Source organism: Sciurus vulgaris, assembly GCF_902686455.1.
Source record: "Sciurus vulgaris genome assembly, chromosome: 2".
Classification (NCBI taxonomy): Eukaryota; Metazoa; Chordata; class Mammalia; order Rodentia; family Sciuridae; genus Sciurus; species Sciurus vulgaris.
The window spans coordinates 13,990,406-14,011,961 of NC_136462.1; the positions used below are offsets into that span (position 1 = coordinate 13,990,406).

The 21,556-nt window shown below is 47.2% G+C and overlaps 1 protein-coding gene across 2 annotated transcripts in view; it reads left to right on the top strand.

The window, feature by feature from the left end:
• The first annotated feature begins 8,581 nt into the window (after positions 1-8,581).
• FBLN5 (fibulin 5) overlaps positions 8,582-21,556 on the top strand; it is a 69,245-nt gene continuing 56,270 nt past the window's right edge. Inside the window, exons 1-4 of one of the 2 annotated variants that reach the window (XM_079127637.1) lie at positions 8,582-9,059; positions 12,948-13,005; positions 15,356-15,407; positions 17,872-18,126. In XM_079127637.1, coding sequence (XP_078983763.1) covers positions 9,043-9,059; positions 12,948-13,005; positions 15,356-15,407; positions 17,872-18,126 — 382 coding nt within the window. In that variant the 5' untranslated portion in view covers positions 8,582-9,042. Of the gene's footprint in view, positions 9,060-9,280; positions 9,576-12,947; positions 13,006-15,355; positions 15,408-17,871; positions 18,127-21,556 lie in introns of those variants that run through there. The other variant, XM_079127636.1, reaches the window with a different exon arrangement.

A 21,556-nucleotide genomic window follows, 5' to 3' on the forward strand; every position in this document is an offset into this window, starting at 1 on the left:
ATATTAATTTTAAGTAAAAGTAAATAAAACTGACCCAGGAATAGGCAAATTGAAAGAGTAATGTAGACAAGATCTAAGTATATCCATTGTACATTTACCTTGCACAATTTATCATCTTTCAATTAAGAGAGAAATGGGCATTGTTTGATTAGTGATAGTATTTCAAATGATTAATTATTAAGAGAAAAATTAAGTAGATGTATATATATCCTATACCAACATGCATTCCAGATGAACGGAGATTTAAAGGTAAAAAGAAACTGTCCAAGTATTTTGCTTAAGATTGCCCAGCTTCTTTGGGCTACCTGTGGGACTAAGATGCAGTCTCCTGAGATACAGCCTATGAGTTCTTTACCCTACTAGGCTGCCTGTCTTGTCACTAACTCGACATTCGGGGAGATCAGATGTTCCCTACATACAATTTGTTTTTCCAGGTAATACCCTGGGAGCAAAGGGATTTTGTGGATCTATTTTTAAAGGTCACTTCTACCTAATATGAACATGAAAGGACATGTGTGCTCTTTAATAGAGGGTGGAAATCATGAAGGGTGGGATTAAGACATTTAGATAAGTAAAAATGTAAGGTGTATATATTTCCAAAAATGCCATAAACATGATTAAAAGGCAAAAGACAAACTTAGGAAGATATTGCAACAGAAATGACAGAAAGCTAATATCTCCACTACAGAAATACATATGGTCAAAGAAGAGAGGTGGGCAATTGGTGTCCCCTTGAATTTCTGGCAGAGGTTGCTGCTTGTCCTCTGATGTCCAAACTCTGCACTGCAAGAGAACTCCAGAGTTTGAGCTAAGTAGGCACTTGACCTGGTGGAATACAAACTACATCTCCCAGCCTCCCTTGCTGTGGGGTGTGGCCATTGAACTCTTCCCCGACTTCCTGAATGTGGGTAGGCAGTTTGAGCCATTTTGGACCATGCACTGAAGGTCAGCACTGTGAGCACCTTCATGGGACAGTGCTGACACAACCCGCCCCAGACCACCTAGACTGCACACAGTGTGAGACCATGTGTCACTTTAGCATCAAATATAACAATTGAGCTGTTACTATTTTGACAAAAAAAAAGAAAAAATTAAAACACCCAAACCACCACTACTAAGAACCTCTCTCAAAACACAGCATTGAAGTGGAATAATTTTGACCTTTTTATTGGTTCACAGGGAGTGAACTAATCACCTTGGTTTGGCATCAAAGGAGAGGAGGTGAATTGGAGTTAAACATTTGGGTCTACAGAGCAAGATAGAAGTCAGGAATGGTGAGAGAGATTTATGCAAGAGTTATCTGTGTAATGGTGACAGCTGAAGCCAGGGGACCAGTGACTGGTCTCAGGACAGGAGAGTAGAGAGGCTGCATGGAACTTTGGGGGATTGTCTGCTTAGGGAGAAGGAGAAACAAAAGGGACTGAGTGTGAAGAGAGAGCCTACAGAGTGGGAGAAAATCTTTACCACCTGCACCTCAGATAGAGCACTAATCTCCAGGACAGAAAAAGAACTCAAAAAGCACCAATAAACAAACAAACCAAATAACTCAATCAATAAATGGGCTAAGGAACTGAACATACCCTTCACAGAAGAAAATATACAATCAATCAACAAATGTATGAAAAAATGTTGAACATCTCTAGCAATTAGAGAAATGCAAATCAAAACTACTCTAAGATTTCATCTCACTCCAGTAAAAATGGCAACCATCGAGAACACAAGCAACAGGGCTGGGGTTGTGGCTCAGTGGTAGAGTGCTTGCCTAGCACACGTGAGGCCCTGGGTTTGATCCTCAGCACCATATAAAAATAAAATATAGGTATTGTGTCTACCTACAACTAAAACAAAACATTAAAAAAAAAAAAAAAAGAATACAAGCAACAATAAATGTTGGCAAGAATGTGGGGGAAAGGTACACTCATACATTGTTGGTAGGAATGCAAAATGGTGCAACCATTAAGGAAAGCAGCATGGAGATTCCTCAGAAAACTCAGAATGGAACCACCATTTGACCCAGCTATCCCACTTAGTTTATACCCAAGGGACTTAAAAATCAGCATATTACAGTGATGCAGCCATATTATAGCAGCTCAGCTCACAATAGCTAAAGGGAACCAACCTAGGTGTCCTTCAATAGATGAATGGATAAAGTAAACATGGTATATATATATACATAAAGGAATATTACTCAGTCTTAAAGAAGAATGAAATTATGGCATTTGCTGGTAAATGGATGGAGTTGGAGAATATCACGCTAAGTGAAATAAACCAAATCCAAAACCCAAAGGCTGAATGAGTTCTCTGATATGTGGATGCTAATAATCAATAAGCAGTATGACGGGAGTGGGGAGCTAGCTAGAAGAAGAGAGTTGCTTTATATTAGGTAGAGGGGAGTGAAGGGAGGGGAGGAGGGACAGTAGAGTGAAACAGACATTATCACCTCAGGTACATATATGACAAATGTGATCCTCCAACATGTACAATTGGAAAACTGAGAAATCATATTCCATTTATGTATGATTTATCGAAGTGCATAAGTGCATTCTGCTGTCATGTATAACTAATTAGAACAAATTAAAGTAAAATACAAATCAAAAGGGATTGAGGAAAATGCAGTGAGAATTTCAGAGGGCTCACCAGAGTAACTTCAAGTTGTGATGAAGGCGCTTGGGAGGCCAGAGTCCACGGGGAAGAGGCTGTGGGCCGGGATCACTGGGATCTTGGGGACTTCGGTTTGAGGACTCAGCTGCATGCTGGAGGCGGGACTCGGTGAGGAGGTGAATGAGACTGAGCTCAGTCTGACCAGGGAGAGGAGTGGGGGAAGGGCTCAGAACAACAGGAACTTCCCTCCGCCCAGCAGGGGGAGGCTTGTGAAGAGGAGCCAGTGTCCCCCCAGAACTCAGGGGTTGACTTTAATTTTCTGACTATTTTTGAATAATAATAATAATAAACATTTAAAGAATTTAAGAAAAAGAGAAAGCAATGAATGACCCAGGGAGTTCTGGAATGTTCCTGGGGAGTTAGGGCTAAGGGAGGGAAACAGCCATGTCAATAGTAAGTCAGAGAAAGCAAAGCAGAACAAGGGTTCCCAAACCACATTGGCCTGGTTGGGGCTGGAGCCTGGGCTGTTTATTACCTGTGCAGGGGCCTGTCTCCTGAGGCAGAGTGCAGGATTTCCTATTCACAGGTTCACTGTGGGAATCCCGAGTCCGGCCCCATAACAGACATTTAATAACACCCTTTTCCCTGTTTCCCAGTTGCTCCCAGAAAACCATTGTGATGTAATTCTTTTTGGACAGTGAAACAAAATTAATGCCTTAATATTAATAAAGTATATGATTAAATGCCTAATTTTGAGCCCCTCCAACCCAGTGTGCCATATCAAACCATTCTGGAAAAAATCACCTGATTGTCTTCCAGCCGTAGCACAGCAATGGGGCTCCACTGGAACCTGGGTGAAGCCCCTCTTACATTATGCAGCAATTTACATCTTGTGACATCCATTTGATTCTGAGGGCCGAGGCAGGGCAGATGTTGGGATCCCTATTTTGCAACTGAAAAAGAAAAAAAAAAAAGCACGTGGAAAAGGAAGTGGTGATCTCCCAGCCGGCAAGGGTCCTTGTTCAGTTGGTCCTGCCAAAGGACCCTCCTTTTCTTTTAGGAAAAAAGAGACCTGCTAGGTCAGGAGATGTGATACACAGCATGCGTTTTGATGCCAACAGGACATTTGACAAAGTCTCCACAGAGTCCTTTTGGACAAGGGGAACTGTTCAGGACAGGAAGCTTGTTCAGTAAAAGAGGGCATGACCCGTGGCTGCAGAGGGAGGATTAGGGAAGGCAGGTCACACAGGAAGCAGACTCGGTTCAGCTCACGACAGCCCTTGTAACAATCCAGCAGTGAGACAGGCTGTTTTGGAGAGAGGTTGGCGGCACCCAGAGTTAGACAATCGGCAGTGGCCCCAAACTGCTGAGGAAAGAGCAGAGCTCAGTGGCAACCTGGAGGAACAGCTCCCCTTCAGCACCTGTCCTGGTAACGGTGCTGTGCAGAACTCGTAAAGCCCAAGTCACATTTGACAGATGCACAGTTGTCAAAGCTGGGAGTGACACGTGATACCTCAGATGACAGAACTTATGTTGGAAAAGAGCTTGAACAATGGATAAAGCTCCAATAAGGAAACATGTAAAACTCTGTTCTTGGCTAAAAAGAATTAACAGCCCAACAGGAGGGAGGAGGTGGGGCCAGGTGGCCTGGGTCCTCTGGATGGTTCACTGGTGCTAACTCAGTCTGGACCACCAGGCTGATGCACCTGCCAAAGGGGTCATGTGATTCTTGAGGACCAGTTGGAAGGACTGGGATGTTTGGCTTGGAAAAGAATACAGTAGCCCTCACTCATCCCTAGGGGGATGCGTCCTGAGATGCAGTGCGTGCCTGAAACCACAGATAGTATCCAACCCTACATACACAATGTCTTTTCCGATACCTATCCATGATGGGGTTTGATTCACAAGTTAGACACATTAAGAGACTAACAACAATGAATAATAAATAGAACATTTATAACAATATACTGTAATAAAATTGACCTTGTCACTATGCTTGTGCTTTGGAGCCATCTGAAGTAACATAAAGGTACTTTTGCACGAGGACAGTGGATCTGACAACCACGGTGGTTAAGGGACCAAGGTAGTGCACACAGTATGGATATGTAAGCTGGTGTCACGGTTTGGGTCTGGAACATCCTCTAAAGGCTCCGGTGTTGAAGGCTGTCCCTGTGAAGCAAGGTTCGGAGGTGGGGCTTTCGGGGGTCATTGGATCCGAGGGCCATAACCTTGTCTATGGATTAATCCATTCATGGATCCATAGCTGAATGGACTATTGGCAGGGGGTGGGGTAGGAGGTAGGACCTAGTTGAAAGGAGGGAGTCCTCGGGGACTGTATCTTGTCCCTGTGTCTCTCTCTTTCTCTCTCTCCTTCCCATCTGCCATGAAGTAAGCAGCTCCACGCCCCTGTTCCCTCTGCCATGATGTTCTGTCTCACCACAGGCCCAGAGACAATGGAATCAACTGAATGTGCACTGAAACCCTGAGCCAAAACAAATCATTCTTTCTTTAGGTCATTTTCTCAGGTATTTTGTCACAGTGAATGAAAAACTGGTTAACACAGCAGGACAAAGAGGCGTTTCACATCTTGGGCGGATGGAGTGGGACGGGGCAAGATTTCATCATTCTATTTAGAACAGCGTGCAATTTAAAACTTTCAAATCACTTTTTTGAATTTTCCGTTTAATATTTTTGGACTTTGGTTGACTGCAGCCAACTTTCAGTGGATAAGTGTGGGGGGTACTGAAATAGCATGGACGGTTTTCGTGAATGGGAAGATTGTTAGGTAGAAGAGGGCTTGGCCTATGGCTACACAGGGGAGAATTAGGACCCATGGAAAGAACTCCACGGAAGCCAACCTGAGGTCCTCTCATGACAGCACTAACAAATTGAGCTGGTCAATAGTGAGAGTGCCCCCCCCCCCCGACTTTAGAAGTGGTTAAGTTACTATTTAGTAAAGATATTTAGTAGGAGGTTGTGTAGGGATGGGAGTTTGGACACAGTAACCATCATGAGGATAACTAGCTTTTATCTCTCTCCCACAATCATCCTGAGAGAGATATCATCTCCATTTTGCAGATGAGGAAACCAAAATATGGAGAGGTGAAGTGACCTGCCCAAAGTACCCAACCAGTAAGTGATAAACCCAAGACTCTGGCCAAAGTCTTTGATGACAGCCCTCATTCTCTCCCTCCTTCTAGCCTACTATATATATATATTTTTTTTTTTTTCCATTGAGGCATTTTATTGTATGTATGCTTTACATCCCTAGAAAAAGAATCCCAGGATTATTCCCCCCGTATGTTTTTGTCTTGCTTCTTCGTGGTCCACGATGTCCGCTGAGGTTGTCAACACAACGAAACCAAACTGACGGGATGGGAGCAGATTATTCTGCCATTTTTGTAGGTCTTTGAGCTGCACATGAAATCTGGGACTGATCGCTCCACACTTGTTTAACTGCCTGTGAAGTCGACAACAATTTTCCCAGCTCTGCGATCATCAATGATTTCAAATCCGCCAGCGTAACCGTGCTTCATCATCACAGTTAGAAACTGGACGATGACTTTGGAGCATGGCCTAATAAGGACCTGGCGCTTGCCTCTCTTTTCTGCATTGTTGATGCTCTTGAGAGCATCAGCCAGGACATTCCTAAGCACAATGAGGCAGCACGAAAAGATGGTGGAAAGAGCTAGCCCCACAATTTTAAGATGGCAATAATCTCTGGTCCCAGATAGGTTCCCAGACAGTTTTGATTTTGGGGTCTTCAATTTGCTCATGTAGAAAACAGTCATATTGATTTTCTCCCCCTCTGAAACCTGCAGGAAAATTGGTGGTGTCTGTGGGGCAAGTGGACTAAGTAATTTAAAACTCCTGCCTCAGCAAATAGTTCTACATACGTATAATGTCTGTGTAAAATAACTTAATCTCATATTTTGAATGGGCAACATATGTACATGTGCAAAATTCAGATGATATCAAAAGATGAGCAATGAAAAGATAAATCGCCTCTCACATCTGTTCTCCAGCTCCCTACCCAATTTCCTTCCCAGGACGTTGCTATAGATCGGATGTTTATATTCTTCCAGAATGAACCTGTTGAAATTCTAACTCCCAATACGATGGTATTAGCAGGTGGGGCCTTGGGAAGGTACTTCAGTCATGAGTGCAGCTCTCGTGAATGGGATCAAAGATCTCTCCTCTCCACAGTTTCCCTCTTTCTACTATGTGAGGACACAGAGAAGGCCATCTGCAACCTGAAGGAGGTCCTCACCAGAGCCCAACCATGCTGGCACCATGCTGATCTTGAACTTCAACCTCCAGAACTGTGAGAAATACATGTTTATTGTTTAGACACCTAGTCTGTGGTAATTAATTATAGGAACCTAAGATGACTGAGAGAAATCACACAACAGTGTCCCATATGTGTCCCAAAGTGTCCCAAAGAGATGCCTTATCTTTTCTGTACGCATACAGCAAGAACTTGTGTATCTTCTGGTTTTTTGCAAATGGCGGCATGCTTCACACACAGTTCTGTATTTCCCTTTTCACTTATGTTATGCTTTTATTTACTTTTTGCTTATATATTAGACTTGTATTCTACTTTTACACAATATATTAAATTGATCTATGTGAAGTTACCAATATTCTACAGTTTTGACCTGCAAAATATATTGGAAAGTCTTCAAAGTTAGCACATAAAAAGACACTTCTTTTTTTTAAATAAATAAGTTATGACACGCATAGGAGTTCACAAATCCCAAGTCTACACACCTCTGTAAGCAGCACCCACATTGATAATTAGAATATTACTAGCACCCAGAAGGCTCCTCCTGGTGCACCCTCCCAGGCACAACCTGACTTCAAATCTTTTATTAATGGAATTGGTCACTATGTAGTCTTTCTTATGTGTCTAGCTTAAAAAAATGATTGTACTTTGTATTTAATGTCTACTTTTGGAAATCCCTTATATTAACTCTATAGATGTCTTATTGATGAGCCTTAGGTGTTTATCATCTTTTGCTGTTATGAATAATGCGAGAGGAAGAGCCTTGTAAATAAAGGGTATTTTTAAAAATGTTTTATTATTGGAAATTTCAAACAGAGTAAATAGACACAGCTAGCACAACTATCAATGTTCTGCTGTTCTTGTTCAGTGGGATTCCATTTAATTCATGCATACAGAACAATGTCCTTTGAGAAGCTAAATTAAATACGCAGGCTCTGGAGGCCCAGGGTGACCATGAGGAAGTTACTGACCCTCCATGACCCCCACCTTCCAATGCAGTAGAGGTGAGGGCTCCCGCGCCCAGTTGCGGGTAAGGTGAGAGGAGCTGTGTGCTTGCTGAATTGTGGGCAGGGCTTCCAGGGGTCCAGGAGAAAGTGGAGACGAGGAGGGCTTGGGCCACCACCACTTCACTTGTGTTTTTCCTCGAGTAGTATCCTAGGCTCAATTTCATTTCATGAAAGGGTCCCAGGTTCGAAAAAAGAAAAAAGTAGTTCGACGCCACCACTACAGTGTGCGCAAACGACTCGGCACAGGACTTGAGGGCCTGTCACCATCCTCTCTTTCAAAACACTCCTCTTGTCAAAATCGCTTTCAAGTCAAGGGATGCTTTTTAATTAAAGCCAGAAAATGCCAGAGGGACTCAAGGGACGAGGACCAGGAGAGGTGTCCTGGTTCAGGCTGGAGCCTTGAGTGAGCATCCGCAGGAGTCCAGCCCCCTCTTCTTTCCCACCCCCTCCTCCCACTTGGCTTAACGGGGTCTGAATTCCCAATCAATGCTACGTTTCTAGTCCCTGCAACTGCGTGTGTCGTGGGTGCAAGTCGCTCCGGTCCCAGCGGCGATCGCTCCGCTGCGGGTTCCGCTGCCACGCAGCCCGGCGCGCAACCCCCTCCCGCGCGCCCCGCCGCCCCGCCCCGGGTGGGAAGCCGAGGCGCGGCGGCCTCCCCGGCCCGCGCCCCTGCACTTGCCCGCCCATCGCCTCCAGCCGAGGTGCTCGCAGCCGAGTGCGGCCGGGACCGGGCTCTCCTCCCAGCGCCGAGCACTTGGCCCTGGCAGACGCCCCAAGATTGTTGTGAGGAGTCTAGCCAGTTGGTGAGCGCTGTAATCTGAACCAGCTGTGTCCAGACTGAGGCCCCATTTGCATTGTTTAACATACTTAGAAAATGAAGTGTTCATTTTTAACATTCCTCCTCCAATTGGTTTAATGCTGAATTACTGAAGAGGGCTAAGCGAAACCAGGTGCTTACTCCGAGGGCTCTCCAGTGGCTCGGAGCACCCAGGCTGTCCCCCTGCCCTCTCCATCACTCGCTGGGCCCCTCTGGAATAAAATACCCGCGAGCCCCTCCGGCCCAGCGCAGCCGCCGCGCAGAACTCCTCCGAGGGTCCCGCCTGGGAACTTTCTCTCCCCCTTTGCCTCTTTTCCCCGCGCATCTTGGACATGCCAGGATTTAAAAGGTAGGTTCCCGGCGCCGGGCTTTCTTTCTCCAGGGTCTGGAAACCTTACTAAAAACCTGATGGGTGGAAAATGGCTGTGGCGGAGATTCAGGCTATGTCAGGGTATTGGAAAAGGCATTAGCCAGTGATGCAATGATATTGTTAATTATAAAAAGCTGCGCCTCTGTAATTTCCATCTTGAAGCCTTGGTTTGGGAGTGGGGATTGTCTAAGTTTCAGAAGTCAGCCTCGGAGAGAGGTCTGCAAAAATCTCAGTGCTTAATTTCTTCGTTCTTTTCCGTAAGGGCTGCAAATTGGTGCGCACTTTTAAAAAATATCATATATATATGTGTGTCTTTTAAACTTGGGAGGGCGATTCCTAGTTCACTAGCAATTGCTTTGCTGCTTCGGCTGTTGGACAAGCAAATCGACTGACTGAACATCACGGGCTGAATTTTCTCTATGTCTGTGTGGGATCCACAAAGGGACCCAGAAGTTTTGAACCAATGAAAAGTGGGGACAGCGGACAGAGATACATGTAAGCAAATGTTTTGTTATTCTTTGCGGAAATTGCAATCCCAGTCGAGGAATCCTTAAGTCTTGCAGAACTTTATCTACATGACATCTGCACAGTGTCTCTCTGGCCAACTCTTGAAAACAGAGCTGCTTTGCATAAATTAACCTTGTATATGTGTGTTAGTGTGTGTGCTTGCATGCTGAAAATGAAGCTTTAATAATGTCATCCTGGCTTGGGGACCCACAGTTCAATGACTGGCAGTCCTGATATTCCCTTGATCTCCCTGCTTTCCTCGTATTTTTAGGATGGGGCACGAAATGGGTGGACCCACCTGATTTCGAAAGTTCCAGGGACCAGTTTGGAGCATTGACTCCTCTTTCCTTTCCAGCATTAGCTGCAGTTAGTTCATTTTTTGGCGTTTTCTAGGGTTTTTCATGACAAGGTGCAGCTATTTGTGACGCTGTGGGAGCTTCAGTGCTTGGGTACTATTTCATTTTGGAAACCCTCTTCATTAGCCTGGAGCTTATTTGGCCCCCAGGACCCAGCTGTGGCTCTTTCAGGAGGCTGGGCTTGGTGTTGGACCTTCCTGGGGCTGCCTCCAGCCAAAGGGAATGGGGAGCAGAGTAGGGAGAGGCGGGGTTAGCACGCCTTTTCCACTAGCTCTTGAAGTTCACTGCATGCAGTCAGCCTGTTCTGTCTCCAACATAAACGAGACAGGATTTTATAACCACCCGAAAGGAAACTTCATGTGAAGAAACAGGAAAACATTGAAATTCATAATATACAGACTGGAAAATAAATTTGTTATTGTTCTTTCATTCCTTCCAGATATAAATCTGGCCATTGCAAATATCAAAAAGCCCTAGGATTTGGCTCTGCACTTTATAAGGTCAGAGCTGTCTCCAGTGTTCTAGAACCTGGCTGACACAGGCGCTTAGATAAAATGAAAATTTGTGGCTGCTCAGAATCTTTATTCTTTGGATTGGGGACTAGATGAAGGAAGTGGGCTTGCATTTAGTACCATATTGGGACTCTGTTCTTTCTGGATGTCACCTTAACTCTGGCCATCTGAATACCCAGAGTTGCTGCTTCACATGAACCCTGTGTCATGGATATGGGTGAGCTTTGTAATCTACCCAACACTCATTCTGTTAAGGGAGGGATTACAAAGTGGTGATACACTTTGCCAGGAAAAGGTCACCAAATCCAGCCAGTCCCAGGTCCACTGCCCTAGAAGAAGGCTTCAAGATCACCCCCTTCGGGAAGTCTTCCCTGACCTTCCTGCCCCTCCCCACAGCCTGGCTCCTTGGCACCCAGTGGGTCTCTCCAACAGTGCTCTTACCAGTTGATTCATGTAGATCCCCAACCAGCTCACCTGGGGAGCAGTCAGGTCACAGTTTTGTAGCTGCTCTGCCTGGCGTCCTTGGTGCAGGCAGTAGTTGCTCAGACAAATTGCTATTGAACTGCATAATGACAGCCCTTAATAAGGCTGTGCATTTGCATGGATTTTGTATTCCACTTACCCATTTTAAGCACCAGCTCAGTAGTGTCCTGTGCCTTCACTGTGCTCTGCAGTCAGCCTCAAACTCTTCATCTTGCAAGCCGAGACTCTCCCCATTAAGCAGTAATTTCCTCTTCCCACTTGCTCTGGCCCCTGTCAACCTCCATCCCACTTTTCTCTATGCATCTGACAAGTCCAGGTACTTCATATAAATGGAATTCTACAGTATTTGTCTTTTTCTTAAATGAGTGGCATATTTTTCTTAATGTCCTCAAGGTTCATCTATGTTGCATTATTTCAGAATTTCCTTCTTTTTAAGTCTGAATAAGATTCCTTTGTGTATTTATGATATATTTGTACACATATATACACCTATCTACATTTCGTTTAGCCGTTTATCTACCAGAGACATTTGAACTGTGTCCACCTCTTGCCTATGGTGAATATTGCTGCTGTGAACATGGGTGGGCAAATGTCTGAGTCCCTGCTTTTTGTTCTTTTGGGTGTGTACCCAGGAGTGGAGTTGCAGCATCAGGTGGTAGTTTTGTGTTTAATTTGGGGGTAACTATCACACTGTTTCCCACAGTGGCTACCCCATTTTTCCATTCCCACCAACAGTGCACAGAGTTCCAATTCCCCCATATCCTTGCCCTCACCTGTTATTTTAGTTTATTTATTTATTTTTTAAATAACCATCCTGATGGATGTGAAGTGGTACAGATAGTTGGTTTTTGTTTTTTGTTTTTTGTTTTGTACTGGGGATTGAACCCCCGGGTGTTTAACCACTGAGCCACACCCCCAGCCTTTTTTATTTTTTAATTTGAGACAGGGACTGGCTGAGTTGCTTAGAACCTTGCTAAATTGCAGAGGCTGGCTTTGAACTTGTGATTCTCCTGCTTCAGTCTCCTGAATCCCTGGGATTACAGGTGTGCACCATTACACAGCTCAGACTTTTACGGCATATTGGTGATCACGGTTTCGTCAGAAAACAGTTTGAGGACTGACGGTGCTGTTCAGTAGTAGAACACTTACCTAGCGTGTGCAAGGCCCTGGGTTCAATCCCCAGCACTGCAAAAAAAAGCAAAGCTTGGGGATGATGAAGGTCAGATTGCAGGTGGGTACAGAGAGGGTTAGTGACTTGCGGGTGACAGCACTGCCCTGACTGGTGGTTTCTGGGCTCCTTCCCCTATGTCCCCAGTCCTCTCTTGCCTGGGGCCTGCTGGTGGAACAGTTCCTGCAGTTCACTCTGTGGGGCTGGCGTTGGGAGCTGGGTCCTCCGAGCCATCTGTTGACTGGGGATTCTCACGTGTGTGAACCAAGGGCTCAAAGCTGTGGTTAGGTGACTTCTGTGACCCCTTTCTTCAGTGGAACTCAGAGTGCCTCATGTTCCCACTTTCCTCTCCTTTCGTGGCCTGATGGTTTATTGACTCTAGTCATTTCAGCTTGAGATGTTCAAAACTCAGCTGGTCAATGCACTGTGAATCTCACAGTAACATTTTAAAAATTTTTCTATTTTCTTTTTTTCTTTCTTTAATTTTTTTTGAAGCAGCAAAACTCTTTGTTAAGAAAATATGCTCTAGGGGCTGGGCTGTACCACAGCGGTAGAGCGCTTGCCTGGCATAGGCCAGACCTGGGTTCCAACCCCAGCACCTCACACGCAATAACAATGTGACCCAACTTATTATCCTGATACAGGAAGCAAGTGGAGGAGGCCAGCTTCTGTTTGGGGTGGTTAGGTATCTGGAAGCCTCCTTGACCTCTCCAGAGTGTGCCCTGCCTCCCCATACGAGCAGGTGGAGAAGCCACCATCATGGCCTCCTGGGAGCGTGAGGTGCACAGCCCCTCAGACCCGCTGTACCTGGGATTTACATGCACTTTCTCTCCTTCCACAGGATACTCACCGTTACCACCCTCCTGGCTCTCGGTCTTCCACGTCCTGGGAATGCACAAGTAAGACTTTTTTTTAAGTTGTCTGGAAATGTATTAAAAACCCAGGGTGAGGGAGTCCAGTCATGCATTTTAGAAGCCTAGACTGCGGTGGTGGGAGGACTTTACATTGACCTAATCGAATGGAGCTCTTCGCTGTAGACCGTAGCTGGGACTCGGAGAAGCTGCCACTGGCCCCAGGGATGTAGTTTCTAAGAGGCAGGGTTGGGATTATAGCTCGGGATCCTGACTCCCAGTCCAAGAATCAGATTGTCTCCTTATATCCCTCAGAGAACCCCAGCTTATCTTCAATGGTAAAACTTGCAATAGGCCATCGTGCTTCAGGAGGATTGTGCCCTGGGGGCCTGCCCATGGCCCCGAGGGTCCCTGAGTGCCTCCATTTTTGCATCCTCCTGGAGGAGATGAGGGGAGGGGTAGAGGTTAAGCAGACTTCTCCAAGGGCAGTGTTGAGTGCTTCAGTCCCAAACCCAGGAGAGCACCCTTGTGCTGGGACCCTGGGAGGAATGTGATGTGGCAGGTGAGGGGATGTCAGGGTGAGGGACTGGGAGGAGTCAGGATGGAAGGACCCAGCTGTGTCAGCCCTTGAGAAATGTGAGCAGATTCCTTTTAAAAACTCAGAGTTGCACTCATGCCTCTGGCTCAGGAAAGAAATGAGAGAAGCGCCCCATCTGGAAGCAGAGCAGAGGGGCTGCAGCAGGGCGGGCAATATTTTTTCCTTTCATGATAAGATTTGAAGCAGGGCTAGGTGTGTAGCTCAGGGGTAAAGTGCTTGCCTTGCATGCACCAGGCCTTGTGTTTACACAAAAAGAAAGAAAGGAAGGAAGGAAAGGAGGGAGGGAGGAGGGAAGGAAGAAAAGGAGGGAGGGAGGGAAGAAAGGAAGGGAGGGAGGGAGGGGGAAATGGAGGAAGGAAGGAAGGAAGGGTGAATTTGAATTGGGGACACTGAGTAAGGAGGGTCTTGGGAAGAGAAACCAGAAAATTTTAGATCTCGGAAGGACCTTGGAGTCTTCTAATCCAGCCTCGTGGGGCACAGATGAAGACATCTAGGCCCAGAGGGCAGTGGTTACCAGATTCTATTTACGACGGTTTAGGAACTTTTCATACATTAAACTATTTAATCTTTACAACCACTTAGAGGTAAGTCATTCCCATTTTCTACACGGGGGCATAGGAAAGCTGTGCAGTGAGAGCAGCCCAGAGTGAGGATTGAAGCTGGGTAGACCAGTTGGATTGAGCCCACTCCAGCGCTGAGCTGGAGAACAGGCCTGAACCCAGTCTCCTGGGCTCAGTGGCACAGCCTCCTGGCTTTTCTGTTCTACTTCCTTTGTCCCAAGGCCTAAGGCACCTAACCCTCCCCAGGAGTGCAGCCAAACCCATCATCCACAAGCAACCACAGCTCAGGGATGCCGGACCCCTGAAAGTGGAGGGAAGGCCTAGCACAGGAGCCCCACATTCAGAACCTTACCTCCTTGGTTTATCCCTATAAAATGTCAGGCTGCAGGGGTTTCCTGAAGGGCCCTCTGACTCTCTACCCCAAGCCTTTTTTTTTTAAGTGCGTTAAGTTGTAGCTCACATTGTTTGTGAAACTCACAGCCCTCTGGGATGGTAGAGCCACAATTCTTTCTGGTCGCATCTAGGTGTGTGATCGCTCTGCTGAGACCCACATGGAGGCTTCTCCCAGCCCTGCTTTTCTTAGAAAACTGATCACATCTGCCAAGTAGCTTTTATTAGCTATCTGTAGAGGACTGAGATTTAGGAAGAGGATTTCACAGGGGACAAAGAATTTATATTGGGCTCTGGGAAGTAGAGGTTAAGTAGCATCTGAAGAAAGAGTCATTGCCCTTAAAAACATCCAGGAAGGGGCTCAAGGCAGGGCGTGCTGTCCCCCGCGTACAGATTGATCTGTATTGCTCCTCATAACTAGAGCATTGAAAAGCCCAGTAACCATCGCCAAAAGTGGGGGTTAGGAAAAATTTAAAGATAAAGCTAAGTACAGGGTGGTCACACCTGTAATCCCAGTGACTCTGGAGGCTGAGGCAGGATTGCAAGATCCAGGCCAGCCTCAGCAGCCGAGTGAGACCCTCAGCAGCTGAGTGAGACCCTGTCTCAAAATAAAAAATATAAAAGGGACTGAGGGTATAGTTCAGTGGTAACGTGTTCCCAAGTTAAAAAAAGAAAAAAACAATGCTAAGTATAAAATGATTATAAAAAGCGGTGATGATGCAGATATGGGTTTTGTGAATGTCTTCCTTCTTAGCTCCATTTCCCAAACATTCTGCAATGCGTCTTTCATACTTTCATACTGAAAAGGAAGTGACATGACCTCACCTGTTTTTTCTCTCCTCTCCTGCAGCAACAGTGCACCAACGGCTTTGACCTGGATCGCCAGTCAGGACAGTGTTTAGGTAGGAGCCTCTTCAGATCCCTTGCTGGGATGGGGACATTTGGTGACAGCCCAATTGCAGGGCCAGTTTCTTTCTCAGCTGTTGTTTGCTGTTGTCAGACCTTTGTTTGCCTTGCCATGGAGGAACTCAGTGGTAGGACATGATGGCGGTCAGTGACGCCCTTTTATTGGTTGCCGTCTTGGTGTCTGGCCCCAGCTGAGCACAGTGAGAGCTCAAAGAACGGAGAGCTTTCCAGCTGGGTTGGTTTCCCAGGGCAGCGGCAATGAGAGAGCCACCGACACAGCTTAAACTGCAAAGGTTCATGATCGTAGGGTTCCATCTGTCAAGAGCCCAGCCTTGGTCCAGCAGGCTACGGTCAAAGTACCATCAGGGCTCAAGGGGACACTCCATTTCCTTGCTCATGAGGTTGTTGGCAGGATTCGCTTTCTTGCGGCTGTAGGACCAAGGTATTGCTTCCTGGCTGGCTGTTAGCTGAGGGCCTTTGTAGCTTCCAGAAGTTGCCCTTCCCCCTTGGCTGGTGGCTCCCTCCTCTGTCCTCAGAGCTGGCATGTGGCATCCAGTGCCTCTCATGCTGCTGCTTTTGCTGTTGTGGCATCTCTCTGACCAGTTCTTCTGCCTTTTCTTGTATTTTCAAGGACTCATGTGATTCCTTTGGGCCCACCCAGATAATCCACAGGTTAGCCGATGAGCAACCTTAATACCTAACATATTCCCAGGTTTCAAGGATTAGGACGAGGCCCTTCCTGGGGGTGGGCATTCCTTTAGCAGACCACTTAGTGGGAGACAGACCCTGAGAACATTGAGACAGTTTGCCGGAATAGTCTTTGTTGTGTGGAGGTAAAAGCCACGGACCATGGAAGAGAGAGGAAAGGGGGATGCTCTGTCTGTAGTTAATAAAGGGTGGTGGGGTCCCATTTGAATTGGGTACTGATGGATGAATAGGATCTGCGAAATGGCATCCCAGGTGGGGGAGCCGCTTAAGCAAAGGCCCTGGGGTGGGAAGGACATTCCGAGTGTAGAACGGCGGCCTGCTGTGGATGGAGTGCAGGCCACGTGAGAAGAGTAAGGCAGCCCCTACCCTGCCTTTCCCCCCCCCCCCCCCCGCACTGTGGTTGGCTTTTTTGTCATATTTGATGGCGGCCGAATTGTGTGTCTTCCCTGAGCTCACATTGGCTAACCAGCGGGGAGATGGACAGCTTGAAAGAAGGTTGAGGGTGGAGGAATAAAACCTGCACCAGGAAATCCCAGGCTCCCGCTCTGACTTAAAGTGCGTGCTTGGATTTAACCATGTTCCGAGAGACAAAGGGGGCAGCAGTCCTCTTTTTGGACGCACCCATTTTAACTGTTGCCCTCTGAGCCTCAGCATGCCGGTTTCCTGAGGTGGAGCTGGCGCAGGTTTCTCAGGAGGATGGAGGGGTGAGCTGTCAGAGTCCAGGCGTCTCTCCCCAGCTTCTGGTTCCACGTGGAGCAGACTCCAGAGCTGGTGATAGGCCGGCCTGTGGAACCCCCCCTCCCCTTCTAGGAACAGCAAGCTGGGCCCAGCCTGGTGGAAGGGGGCCCTGCCGTACTGGCACAAAGTGAGCTGACCTTGAAGCAAGGCCGGGCTTGGGTGCCGTGCACACTCCTATGATCCTGGCAGCTTGAGGCCGAGGCAGGTTCAAAGCCAACCTTAGCAACTCAGTGAGGCCCTAAGCAACTTAGGGAGACCTTGTCTCTAAATAAGAAATAAAAAGGGCTGGGCCTGGGGCTCAGTGGTTAAGCACCTCTGGGTTCAATCCCTGGTACCAAAAAAATATATATAAAAAAAGGCAGGACGTTCCTAGCCTGTCACAAGCTCTCAGCTAGCCTTGTCTTTCTTTTTATTTTTGGTACTAGGGACTGAACCCAGGGTGGCTTTACCTTTGAGCTACATTCCCAACCCTTTTTATTTTTGATTTTGAGACAGGGTCTCACTAATGTGCTCATCCCTGTGCTTGCAGAGTGTCCCGTGTGCCGACGAGATTACCTAACACGTTTTTACACCCACAAACACTATTCTAATGATTATATTTCTAGTTTTACTGTTTTCTTCTATTTGTGCTGATTGAGAGAGTTTTAAAAAATTTTTTTCTGTAGTCATACAGAATTTTAAAAATACATTTACTTGAGCTTCAAATGCAGGTTCATTTAAAGAAGTCTGGAGATGGTGCCAGCACAGATTTATGTGGGGAGGGTCGAAATCATGATTTGATTCAGTGCAGCCAGCAGTTGGGAGCACGTGCCTGCAAAGAGAGCTGGGGAGGCATGTTGGGGGTTCTTTGCATCAAGGTACTCTGAAGACTGAGGATGCAGCTCAGGTAGAGCGTTTGCCTCGCATGTGTGAGGCCCTGAGTTCAATCCCCAGCAATGCAAAAAATAAAGTAAAAGTTCTCCAAACGTGGTGGCTGAGGGCCACTGACGCTTGGCCTCTCTGTGGCCTTTGCAGATATTGATGAATGCCGTACCATCCCCGAGGCCTGCCGAGGAGACATGATGTGTGTCAACCAGAATGGCGGGTACCTGTGCATCCCCCGAACCAACCCGGTCTACCGAGGGCCCTACTCCAATCCCTATTCGACCCCCTACTCGGGTCCCTACCCAGCGGCTGCCCCACCGGTGTCGGCGTCAAACTACCCTACGATTTCGAGGCCCCTCGTGTGCCGCTTTGGATACCAGATGGATGAAGGCAACCAGTGTGTGGGTGAGTGGTCTGCGTCCTCCCGCCCTCTCTGTGGCGCTGCCCTGAAGGCTCCGTCTGCTTGCAGCGCGTCTACCCCAGGGCATCGGCCACCGTGCAGTGTGCTGGTAAAACAGTGACCTACTCCACAGACGAGTTTACTCAGCAGCCTGTCTCTGGGGCCTCTCCCTGGGGGCTCAGCCTGGCTGGCTTCACAGCTCTTCAGAGAGTCAGTGTCTTATTTCTTTTTCTTTTCTTCCTTCCTTCCTTCCTTCCTTCCTTCCTTCCTTCCTTCCTTCCTTCCTTCCTTCCTTCCTTCTTTCCTTCCTATTTCCCACATATTTTAAGGTCAGTCTCATATTTTCTCAACTAAATAACAAATATATCTGTTCAACCTTAAAAAGTGAATCCCAGAGAGATCTAGAAAGGGCCAGAGCTTTGCCCTCAATATGCTGATGTACTCCTACAATAGAAGTCCTGAAGCCCAACAAGACCTCTTCTGGAAAGAAAGTGGATTCCTTGGGTGGAATCAGTGTTCTTATGGCCTAAGGAGGTCTCACCAGTGGAACTCTGGGAAGAAGTGGACACCATATGCCATGAGCCCTAAAGGAGTTGGCAAGGGGTGTGACCAGTGCCCTAGAGAGATAGGTGTGGTGGTCAGTGTGACCTCGGAGGAGAGTTACCTGGGATCCTCTCTGTCCCTTTGGCTGTGGTCAGTCGAAAACCTTGTAAGTGCCTCCGGCTTTGGGAGGTGGACTATAGTGTAGGCTCCAAACTTGTTGAATCATGCATCCATCTGCCACCTCTTTTTGACCTGGATCCCTGTTATAGGCACATTTATAAATGACAGACATACTCGTTATACCATATGGTTTGAGAACTATAAACCACCCTCAAGACATAGAAAACATCAAAGGATGTGACAGAAACAAATGTAAGTGGAAGTCTAATATTTCCTTTCTATATCCTCCAAGTGTGGGGGATCATTAGTCTCCTTCATGGGATCTGTGCTGGTTTCAGGGCTCTGGAGTGTTGGGCTGTTCCCCACTGTCAGGCCGTGCTGATGAGTCTATAATGTCTTCAATGTGTCCCTGTGAATGAGTGTGCCTTGCTCTCTGAATACACATGAGAATCATGCAGCAAGCGTCCTTCAGAGCTCCATGGGAAAACTGAACGTTCTGGAACCCAGCTCTGCATTCTTACTGGCCTCAAAGGGCATGGTGTGATGGTGGGTGTGGGGGGTTGGGAGGAGAGGGAGCTGACTTTCCCCTGCTGAGTCCACCATGCTGAGGGCAGGGCGTGGGGACCTGCTCAAGCCAGCACTCTTCCAGGCCTGGTGGAGAAGATGGTCCACACTTACTTCCAACATGCAGCAGAGCAAGAGACCATCCTAACCGGAAGGGGCGTTTTAACAACCTTTGATTCCAGTCTCTTCATGTTGTGGGAAGGCGAACAAGGACTCCAGCCAGTTAGAACGTGAGTCTGGCTGTCCTAGCTACCAGTCTGCAGCTTCCTAACTAGATGGTAGGACCTCTCTCATCAGTGGAAAAGAAATGACCCCAAGACAATGCAGAGAGAGACAGTGGGGGAGGGGAGCTGTTCTTGCAGAGGATGCCACCTGGGGCCATATCTGCTGAGTGACCAGTGCCTGCAGGTGGAGGGGAGGAAGCAGGTGCTGATACTTTGCAGGCACCCAGGTTTGGGGTGGTCATGGGGCTGCCAGTTCTGGTGTATGTTTTGGGCCACCCCACCAGCCCATTTGCTGCCTGGGGGCTCCCAAGGAATGTCCACCTGCCTCCCACACACCTCCTTCCAGGGTTTCAAGGCCCTGGACAGTGAGGACATGGCTAGGCCACCTATTCATCTCCTGGTCCCCATGATGTCATACCATTGGTGGCTCTGAACCTGTCACATGGAGAGACAGCCTTCATAATGGCCCTTTTGTAAGAAGAATACAATCTAGGAACCCTGGTGAGGACTGGCACCAGGCCCATCCATTTCCAGAAAGTTCAGCATTATGTAGTCATAAGTCCCCAGTTCTTTCTGACTTCCCTTCACTCCACCCCACAGTTTCCTGATTTACAGAGGGTCACAGAGGTCCCTCTGGACATTGTAAGAGGTGGTGTTGGGGGGCCAAGAGCAGGAGAAGGGTGGGAAGGAAAGTTCTCTCCACTGCCGTTCCTTCCAGGAAGTGGGATGGGAGAGAGCAGGCCTGGGAACAGGCTGGCGGATGAAAGGAGATTGTGGGAGAAGACTGGAGAGTTGTCCAGAGCTGTCTGCCCAGGGAAACTGAGGAGGAAGTGTTGGACCAGCAACGTGGAGGTTGGGAGGACTGGGAGACCTTTCTGGAACTTTGCTCGCTCTAGGAGAGGCAAGCAGCTCCAGAGGAAGCTTCTCTTTATCATGACAATAACAATAAATAGCAACAGCAATAGCAGCCTCAGTAAGACCCAGATACGTGTTGGTGTGCGGGATCCTTGGAATGAGTGCGCTTAGTCCTCACAGTCACCTACAAGGTGGAGCCCTTATTCTATTTGTACCCAAGAGGAAATCAAAGCACAGAGAAGTTAAGAAATCTGTATAAGGTCACACAGTGAGTAAGGGGCTGAACCAGGATCTGAACCTGGATCAGGCTCTGGGTGAGGAAACCAAGGCACTCAGATAGTACTGAAGCCAGAATTAATAGCAAGATTTTTACTTTTTATTTTTTTTTAATGAAAAGTTTTATTCTGTTAAGACTGGACAAAAGTAGAGAGAATATAATGAACATTTACCTATTTACCACCAGAGTTCAGTAGTCATCGTCACGAGCCTTTCTTGTCTACCTTCCACTTAGTGCTTTAATTAAAAGCAAATACCAGACCCCGTATCATTCCATCCTTAACTATTCCAGAATCATCTCTACAAGGTAAAGTTTCTTTACAAAAATACCTAAAAGACTCCCTCAAGACCCACGATGCCGTTGTCACACCTAGGAAAGCCAGCAGTTACCCCTTTTCATCATTGAACATCTGGGAAGTGGGCACATTTCCCTGGTGGTCTCACTGATGCCTTTACTCCTTTGGCTTATTCAAATCAGACCCAAAGTCTACCAGTGTCCTTGTCGCCATATCTCTGGATCTTGTCCTTGTTGCCAAGTCTCTGGATAGTGTCCCCTCTGCCTTGTTTCCTTGCCACATCCTTGGTGAGGACATGGGGTTGCTGTCTGGAGAATCTCCTACAGTTGGAGGTTGGGGGTGGTCCGAAAGCTCTCTAACCTATTTCTTCATCCCCTTTTTCTGTAAGCCCGTAATTGTTCTGGAAACGTGATCCAGTCCAGGCAAGTGTTTTGCCAAGCCATTCCTAGGCAGGATCCTTGGTCTTTTGCCTTCGCCATTCCTGGATTTCTTCTCATGAAGTCAGAGAGTCTGCTGCGAAAAAGCTAAAGGACACCCTCTCCCCTGGGCTCACTTTT